General features: G+C 34.3%; 1 protein-coding gene across 1 annotated transcript in view; it reads right to left on the bottom strand.

Moving 5' to 3' along the window:
- Positions 1–9,602, bottom strand: part of LOC146157546 (polycystin-1-like protein 2) — a 31,694-nt gene extending 22,092 nt beyond the window's left edge. The window contains exons 1-12 of the mRNA XM_083388248.1: positions 9,563–9,602; positions 8,634–8,693; positions 8,184–8,318; positions 6,942–7,051; positions 6,497–6,599; positions 5,580–5,653; positions 5,241–5,424; positions 3,109–3,252; positions 2,240–2,426; positions 1,534–1,748; positions 763–948; positions 156–442 (exon numbers count right to left, since the gene is read on the bottom strand). Coding sequence (XP_083244374.1) covers positions 156–442; positions 763–948; positions 1,534–1,748; positions 2,240–2,426; positions 3,109–3,252; positions 5,241–5,424; positions 5,580–5,653; positions 6,497–6,599; positions 6,942–7,051; positions 8,184–8,318; positions 8,634–8,693; positions 9,563–9,602 — 1,725 coding nt within the window. The remainder of the gene's footprint in view (positions 1–155; positions 443–762; positions 949–1,533; positions 1,749–2,239; positions 2,427–3,108; positions 3,253–5,240; positions 5,425–5,579; positions 5,654–6,496; positions 6,600–6,941; positions 7,052–8,183; positions 8,319–8,633; positions 8,694–9,562) is intronic.
- Positions 9,603–9,827: the final 225 nt, after the last annotated feature.

Raw genomic sequence — 9,827 nt, forward strand, 5'->3', positions numbered from 1 at the left:
TCTAGACCAGCGCCCCCTTATTAAACACCAACTCGAAAGTTTTCAATTTTAATGTAAAACCAGACTAACTCAATGATTTCTACCTTATTTATTGAATGATCGTCTTTCCGCAATTTCAAATGTTTACTTAGTTACCGAAAATATCCTTTACTTACCACTTCCCAATCCTGATTAGGCTTCTCCAAAACTAAAATCGCCATTTGCATTATTTTACTCAGGTCACCAGCTTCCCAAAACGTCCGGAACGCAGGGATCACAAACCATTTTTCTATATCGTCGTCACGCTTGACTTGAATCGAGAGCTTACGGATGACGCAAGATGCCACGTCATCACAGATCTCCACACGTATTGTTACGTCACCAATAGGGAGCGTCAAGTTTGCAAGAGCTCTCTCAAAACCAAATTGCAGCAGATATTCAGGGTTGTGGTGATCGTTGGTGCCTGACACCGGTAAACAAAATTTGTTCATAAATATAGGTATATTTCAACTAAAATATAGTTTTTAAATTTTTTAAAAAGTAAGTTTTTTTAGCAAGTTGCACAAAATATGCCTTTTGCATTTAGCATTAAAGTCACCGTTATTGGCTATATTGGCCTGTTACAATACATTTTCATGTGAAAAATAAAAATGCCAAAAAAATGCTTAAATTAAAATTAAGAATTCCCAACGCGATTCATTTAAGGGACAAAACTATATTAGATTTTAGTATTCCCATTTGAAAATTTATTTAATTTTGTTACTTTTAAGCGGTGCTTTATACCTGTGGTATCTTTCATGTAGAACTTGTAAGTTAGCGACAGTCCCCTTGGCGAGATTCCAATACACGTGACGTCAAACTCTGTGACATAAGCACTTCCGGTGGAAGGCGAGATTGCGCAACTTCCGGTCGGCGGTTCGTGGAATGCAACGTCATAAAAAGCGACGATACTTTCGCCTTTACTAATCGCTAAAAATGCAGTGTTGTAAAACAAATTATTGATGTGGGCAAATAACATTATGAAAAGTTTACCACAGCCACTGTAATGTATTTTATAATTTTTTTTCAGGAATTTTGATTTCAATAAAATTATCAACAAAAGTAACTTTTCAATATTTGGAATAATTTTACCGCCTAAGTTACTGAGATGTAACCTGAAAATAAAAGGGAATTTCAAAAAAATTAGGTAAACAATCATTTTGAAATAAATCGATTCCATTGCCAGTCTTTGCAACAATAGTCCAAGGCACGATAAAATATAAATCGAGGGACGTATTCCATTTTTTTGCCACCTGTCAATTATCACTTTTAACTGAATAAGACCTTTAAAAAAGATATGTTTTCACAACTTAAAAAAAAAATCGGACTTTATGTTTTAAAGACCATTTTTCATCTCTAAACTGGCAGCAAAGATACAAAAATAGTTACGTAAAATGAAGGCATAGTAAGAATATTAAAGCCCATACACAAGAACGTTTAGAATAAATCTTTATTCATTTTCAACACTTTTAACTGAAGGCACATATTCAAGTTTGTGTAATTTTGGTTTCCAACCTTTTGCCTCAATGGTGACTTCTCTGAATTCGAACAAATACTCAAACTGAGTGCCTTCCAGCTTGCAATAAACCTTGTTCTGGCAGAAAATCAAAGGAACTTGTGTCTCCCCTCTGAAGCTCCAAAACCACTCGACATTCTCACAAGCTTCGCACTCAACTTGTAACACTAGGGGGCGCCCGTGGGGTTTTCTGGACCCACAGTTTTGCCAACATCTGACAACGACAAAACCGCGCGTTACTTCACCTGTTCTGTTCTTAATATACACCTTAACTGGTTAGGGATTAAGCGAAACAGCAATAAATCATTTTCTAGTATCGTCATATCTTTACATTTATAAAATGAAATAAAATTTACAAATACGAACAATATTTAAGATACCTTTACATCCCTGTACAGCAAGGTATTTTACTATCGTAAGGCATGCTTTCCGTCAAAATACAAACATTTTGTGTTTTTTACAATATTTTATAAACGCTTAGTTGAGATTTTAATAGCAATTAAAAAAAATAAACCAGGTAAAAGTACACTTTTATTACCACCTCATTTTCAGAATAATGTGAATCACATATACGTAAGCCGTAATCGTTGGTCAAAAAGCAGCTTCAGAAGGGCAAGATCACTGTTGTTGAACACATATGTGTGCGCATGTTTTATTGTAAATCATTTACACTTCTAAAATCCCTAACTTGTCCAATGGTCTTACCTTATGCTTATCTTAGATGCGTTGTTCGGCAAAACGTTAACCTGTTGATCCGCAAAGCCAGAATCCCATTCATCTGATGTAACGAAAACACGGAAAAAATATGGACTCGAATCGACTGCTTTCGCCAAATCAAAAAACGCTCGAGATTTTCCTTCAATGAATTGCGTTTTACCGATGATGCAATCATCTGACAAAAACAAACAGCAATTAATTTCAACCTAAGCAGCAAACATGATAACGCTTTTGGATTTTTTTTACTTGGTTGTTATTTCGGACTTGGCTCCTTCAGGCGGATCCAGGGTTTTCGTTTTAGGGGGGGACAAGAAAAAGTTTTAAAATTACGTCACGAAGTAACCGTCAAATATAACGTCACAAGTTACGTCAAAACGTATTGTAATAAAGAACATACCTTCAAAAGACATACAGTGGATTTTGTCAAACCTTAAGTTGTAGAGATGTTATTTTCAATAAAAAAATTATAATCCTAAAAAAATATATTTGGCAGAAGTTACATTTTGGAAAGAGTCTAGGCGTTTTGCTACATAAGTTAGAGACGTGAAATGTCATTTAAAAGGTTAACACTAGGCTACAGATATTTTGAACGTTAGCTGTATGAAATCTGTCTTTAAAGTGATTCGATTGGAAATAACTGGATGGTAAAACTTATAACGATATACCTTGGCTTATGGTTTACGGTTTGCAAATTTAACGGAAGAATTTTAATGATGTTACACCGAATAGATGTTCATTGTCAATCGAGATTTTGCAGATTAAATTTTCGGAAAGAATCTTAAAGATATTTATTTACATTTAACCAGATTGACGTCAATGCGGTCGAAATGCTGAGAAAGACAGTGGTCTCTTTTTACCATTTTCCCGCAAATATCGTTCGTCACTGCTATTTGGAAGTTGTTCCCTTGATGTGGAGCAAAACCAATGGAAAGTGGGGATATTGTCGGTTAAATCAATGTTCGAAATCACCTCCAAAGTAATCCTGTTCAAACTCTTTCCGCCTGAACATATTTAAACACGTTTTATGGAAAAAGGACTTGAGACAGTCATTCGTTTCCCCGCTTATTATATTTGATTTGAAATGTAGCATATGATTACACAGAATTATTACTTCCATACAAGTGGAAACTAATATGACGCAGTCCTTTGAGTAAATGGCTTAATTGACGCAGATTTTTTCATTATCCTGGTTTATAATTTTATTTATGGACCGCTTCTGCATTCCAGTGTTCTAAAATAAGTCATTTTAAAATGAATTAAGTCTCGGTCATTTGTGAAATCATTTAATTCCAAGTCAAGTCATTTCAAACAAATAACAAGGCAAGTCCCAGTCCAAGTCATCAGTTGCCCAAGTCAAGTCAAGTCATTATTAAAGCAAGTCTCCAAGTCAAATCACTGATATAAAAAAAAAAACATTAATTTGATAAATTGGTCCAATTAGGCAATATTTCAGCTAAAAAATAACAAAAACAACTTGTAGCAATTTAATCTCGTTTTACGAGCAATTTTTTTAATAACAGTTATCTTTTTAATATAGAAATTTTTAAGCACTTCCAATTTCCATTGATTTTTGCCTAAGATTTTAGCGGAATTGGACTGTAATGCAGTGGGTTTATGGATTTTATACTATGTGCCCCTAAACATGTTTGTTTGAAAAATAGTTATAAATAAAACTATAAAAATAATATAGTTATTTCAGAGTTAACATATATTTTCAGAGTTAACATATAGTATTTTCACAGTTAACATATAGGATTTACTTGCCTAGTTCAATTGAGCTACCGCCTTGAATTGATACTTCTAATTTCCTTCTTTCCACAGTTAAAGAAACTGAGCTTTCCCATTGGCCAACGGAATGACCTTGAACCGTGTCCTTTACCACGAGTTTTGCTACGTAAGATCCACCGACCAATTCGTGCCTTTTTAGTAACAGGACATTTTGACTCGTTGGTGATTCTAAATTCACTTTTCTGTCCAAAGATGTAGCATTTTGACTTTGAAATACATCCCATTGGTAGTTTAGTCTTTGGTTAGTAGCGCATGGGTACTGTACTTCAACGCATAAAATAAGAAATGTTGCAAAATTTAAGGGTACTTTGTTTTCTTCTGTAGACCCGTCGCGGATTTTCAAGCCTTCAACGCAGCTTTGGGTTGTTGCGTTTAATTTATCTGTTATAATGATTCCTTTTGCTGTAAAACCAAGAACTATATTGGTATGAAACACTATTGTTAATATAATATAGGTAAAACATTCTAGTTCTTAAGTTTATTGTCATGAAATCTGTCAGCTTTATTGCGTTGGCGTCACGTACAAATTTAAAGATTATTTACAGTTTTATTTTAGGAAAATTTTTTAACAGCACTAAATGAAATTAAATTGACCACCAGAACACACTTGTAAGTCTTTTTAGCTGGAAGTACTCCACAAGTATCCTTACCTGACAAAAATAATAAGAACAAGACTGTAAAAATCAGGCGAAGCATCTTTCAAAAATAGATTTTATTACAAGTTGCAAAGAAACAGTTTAACATAAGGTAGATAACTATAAGCAAGTTCGTATTGTGACGCCACAAAAAGGCTTTGTGACGAAATACAATAGTCGTCAGTTTTGCACAAAGCAATAATTTGCGGCAATAGTTTTTTTCACTGGGGAAAAAAAACATATATATTGCCAATTTAATCAAATTGCAAATTACGAAACTAACATATTCAGGGTGCAGCCAAGTGGGCATAATATATAGAGTGATTTTATGGTAAAAACTAGTAATCAGAAAGTTTGTACAAAACAAAACACTTTTTTGCCATTTCTGAAGCTGGTAAAAACATTAATAATAATTGTGTATATATGTTTGCAATCGTATACGTTCATTTTACCTTTTTGAGTTTCTATGCGACTTTTTTAAAATGGATTTACAAAATAGATTTCAAAATTGGCGGCAAACAAATAATGATATAATGCAGCAGAGAAAGACAAGGGATGCGCTGAACGCCGTTCGTAGTTGACTGTGTGGTTGTTGTTAAACTGGCTGTATTGGAATTTGATGTAGTAGAAATTGCTGTAGTTGTACTTGCTGTAGTTACACTTAATGATGTTGAACTGGCTGTATTTGAACTTGTTGTAGTTGCACTTGGTGATGTAGAACGGGCTGTATTTGAACTTGATGTTGTAGAGCTAGTCGGATTTGGCCTTAATGTTGTTGAACTGAGTGTAGTTGTAATAGGTGCTGTAGAACTGGCTATATTTGCAGTTGTTAAAGTTGAACTAGCTGCATTTGTAGTTGCTACTGTAGAATTGATTGTAGCTGTAGTTGCTGCTGTAGAACTGACTGTAGTTGTAGCTGCTGTTGTAGAATCGACTTTAGTTGTACTTGTTTCAGTGGTTGTCGATGCAGCAGATGTATCTTAAAACAATACACATTAATAGTTTGTATTAGCAATGTCCGTACGGTCTTTTATCCCAGCCCGATATTATGGGCAAAAATTATCGTGATTGTATCCGATATCAAATCACGTCATTAGTATGGACAGATAAGCAAGATTGAACATATTGTTAAGTCCAGTGGTTATGATTTTCCAAGTATTAAGTTGAACTTTGCTTTTGCGTCACGAACCCTATTTATCTTACATTTTTAATGTACCCGTAATGTTTTTTAGAAATTTATTTTGAACAGACGAGAAAAATCGACGTTATATCGCAAAACTTGACAATGATGCACAAATTAATTTGGCTCACGGCTCCAATCTGATATTTTCGGATATTCTTGTATTCTGTATGCCGAATCTAAATTGTTACTTAGTCTTAAAACGCATAAAACGTGGTTTAGGAGAAAATGTTTTTTGGTGTTTTTCAGGCAAAAAAGGAAACATGGTTAGCTTTTTGCATAGGTTTCAGCCTGCTTTATCGTGTTCATCATAATACTATAGGGATGTCCAAATATATCGGTTTCGTGCCGATACCAAGTGGTAGTATCGGTAATCGTCCTATACTAGGGTCGTATTGGTGCCGATCTGATGCCAAATAAATTTATTTCATTCATTATTTGCAATCCAACGAGTTTTCTACTTTAAAATGTGAACTTCTGGAAATTATTACATTTAAATTATAAGCTAACTAGGCTTCCTAACAAAATAGCAAATTTCGGCATAATGCCCTGAAGAACATTACCACTACCTTCATACCAATTTTAACCATTCTGCTCATTTAAGTATAGGATATCTTTACATTATTATAATGCCTGTGCTACCTGTGTAAGTGTCGTTGCCCAGTATAGGTTGAAATGTAGGCGGAGGTGTTGGTCGTGGACAGTCTGGGCAGTTACAGTAGTCGGTCGAACAGCAGCTGTAGTTCTGAAGGAATTATGTATATTAAGACGACTGACTACATTCAGCATGAACAACATACGACCCGTGGCTGGGCGGCATCAATTTTTTTATATCATGTCATTGACTTAAATGTAAACTATTAAACTATTAAAATAACACAAACGCAATGCACAGCACTAAAAGTGTTTAATGTGCAAAACTTAAAATAAATTTTAATGAAAAACACTTAATTTACTCCCATGTTATTTGACAAAATGACTTAAGTCCAAGTCAAGTCATTTGTCCAAAAGACAAGTCAAGTCAATGGCAAATACACTTAAATCAAGTCAATGACTCAAGTCACTACACAACTGAAGAAGTGCTTACCAATACTAATAATCCCCCTTCAACTTCTTGCGTCATCATTTCGCCATCTTTCGTTCCATTGCAGAGAAAGGGAAATCCACATTCCAAGAGAGATTGCAGCAAACTTCCGTCTATGTAGGAAGTAAACCATATACAATCAAACAGCCTTTTACAATAAATAACATGAAGTAATTTTTACAGGTATTTATCTAAACTCTGCGATTATAACATTAACATGCTGATGCGGCAAATGTTATTTCAATTATGAGGATTGCCTACTTTATTTTTGTATTACTTACAAAATTGTTCTTTTAGTAACTTCCCTGATGAAGATTTTCTGTGTAGGTTATCCAAACGTCAGTACATTTATTAATAAACAATATTCGCCGGAAGAACAATTTTATAAATGGTATTTTAATATAATGGGCCATTTATGTTTTGAACCCAAATATACTGCTTGAACTAATCGAAAATCCAAACAATGTATATGCAATGTGTGGTTGTTTTTACGAATTCATAACAAGCTATATATCGAACAGTTGAGTTCGTTTGGGATAAATTTATTTATCGTTCCGATGGAAATCTCAAAACCAGGGGGCAATTAATCAGCAATTGGCCGCATGAGAAAGATAAAAACTTCTGGCAGACCGTTTAAAAAAGAAGATCTCAAATACAATCATGTTCTGACGTTATAAATTAAGTTAGCCTAAGGAACATGTTATTACGTTAGAACAGGAGTTCTTAAACTGGGGTCCATGGACCCCTTAGGGGTCCGTGAACTAGTTTTAAGGGGTCGCGGAAGGTCTAATTGAAATATTAGTCTATATTTAATTAGGCTAGTACATTTTTTAAGAAAATGGTTTATTTAAAAATGTAAACGGTTCTGCACTGAATGTATTTAGACGTCATTTCACCTTCACATTTTCGGCCTGAAATCAGCAGATTTCTGAAGTATATTTGTATTGTAAAATCAAATTTATGACGTCATGAAACTTTTTTTGCCCAACGTGGGTCCACGCGAAGCAAAAACTTAAATTTAGGGGTATGCGCAAAACGTACAACTAAATTTTAAAAAATGCAAACGAAGTTTGACTTGCTCTGATTATTATTACTTGACTTGTTTTTTATACAAAAGACTTGAATGGGACTTAAGTCATTTCAAAATGACCTGTTTACAACACTGCAAGAATGTGTACAGCATAATTCCTGAAGTGGTCCTAGTCGTCGGAATAAAAATGCCTGCAAAGGCCCCGAATACTCTACCTTGTGTGTAGGAGTTTACGCTGAGACAATGTTGAGATTCGCAAACCGTCACTAGAGCATCAGTGCGGTCCACGCAAGCCGCAGAGGCGTTCTCCGGTGTATGCTGGCAGAAGTAACATTGTGTGGAGTACGTGACTGCAAAAGGGGTGGGTAAGTATTAGCAGCACACAAACAGAAAACGTGTTACATTGTCTTTATAGCCATTAGACTTAATGTAAAACAAGTTACTAAACAACATTGTTTTCTTCTTAAACATTGTTCGGGTTAATTTAAATGTTTTTCTTTTTAAGTGTACGAGTCATGCAAAGACGAGACGTTTTTGTTTCAATTTTCGTTTATATGTGCTTTCTGTTTATATGAGTGTTTAATTTGCTGTCAAGTTACTCATACTTAGCTTAATGGAAACGTTATGCCTGAATATTTGAGTATGCTTTATAAATTAATGCTAACCATTTGTTGAAGCTGTGGTCACTTCCTGAGCCCCAACCAGGATTTCCGTAACGACAAAAACTGAAAACAAAAAGACTTGGGATTTAATGGTTGGACTGTTGGAAATTGTAGTTAGACGTAGAATGAATATTAAAGCCCATACAAAAGTAATAAGCATTTTGTGATCCCGAGTATCTATTATATAATGGCTGTAATTGTTACTCAAACCCCATACAGAAATAGGTAACCTACTTTGCATGATTTGGACGTTTCGAATAATTCTACATTCATTTAAAATAATCATTTTCTATTGAAAAAATTAAACATAGTTTCAATTGGTCGACCACGATACACAAAATAAATTTAAATTTGCTTATCGTCTTCTATAAACTGTACAAAATATTTGAAACACCAAATAAAGTAACCTTATTTGAAGTAAAAAGACAATTAATTAAACCAAAAGGTAAACAATTATTTATAACATGTACTTTCTTTTGCATGCGAGTCAAAAAATTCCTGAGAACATGAGTTCGAACAAATGGTTTCTAGGGGCAATTCTTTTGCGTGCGCTTAAAACCTCAATACTGCGCATACTGGGATTTTTTGATTTCGAAGCTAAAAGTTGCGACCTTCGAATTCGAAATGGTCCGACCCAATATTTCCGAACTAAATCTTTTACAAAAAATAATGACAATTTTTTCTTGCAATTTCTATCCTATCTCAGCTGACCAAGATTTTGCGAATTACAATTCAACTATATAACCTTGCAAAAAAAGTAGATTGATTTTGTGAAAATTTAAATTTGATTTTCTATTGATGGCCAACCTTGTTTTTTGCTAATTTCTTGTCTGTTTTAATATTGTTGATTTTGTCTTCGCTTATATATGTTGCAATAACAAATATACTATTTTTGTCTCTTAGTTTTTGTAATAAATAATAATCTAGCTTACCAGCAAGCAAAGACTTCATTGCAAAGTGATGAAACGCCATGTCAATCTTACCGTGCGAAATACCACTAAACTTTGCGTTAAAACCGAAAGCGTTGGAAATTAAATCGGTGGTTGCGCCTCACCAAAACGCCGCTATATATCCGCTTCGTGTTATTTGCTTCGCTAATTTTTCTCGATTACAAATCGTCTTGTGGCCGACAGTGGCTTTTGTCAGCCGCAGCGACCAAAAGATTGCCATCTTTGTATGGCTAGCAACTGCAAATAG

This window comes from Ascidiella aspersa, chromosome 4 (genome assembly GCF_963924565.1).
Source record: "Ascidiella aspersa chromosome 4, kaAscAspe10.2, whole genome shotgun sequence".
NCBI lineage: Eukaryota > Metazoa > Chordata > Ascidiacea > Phlebobranchia > Ascidiidae > Ascidiella > Ascidiella aspersa.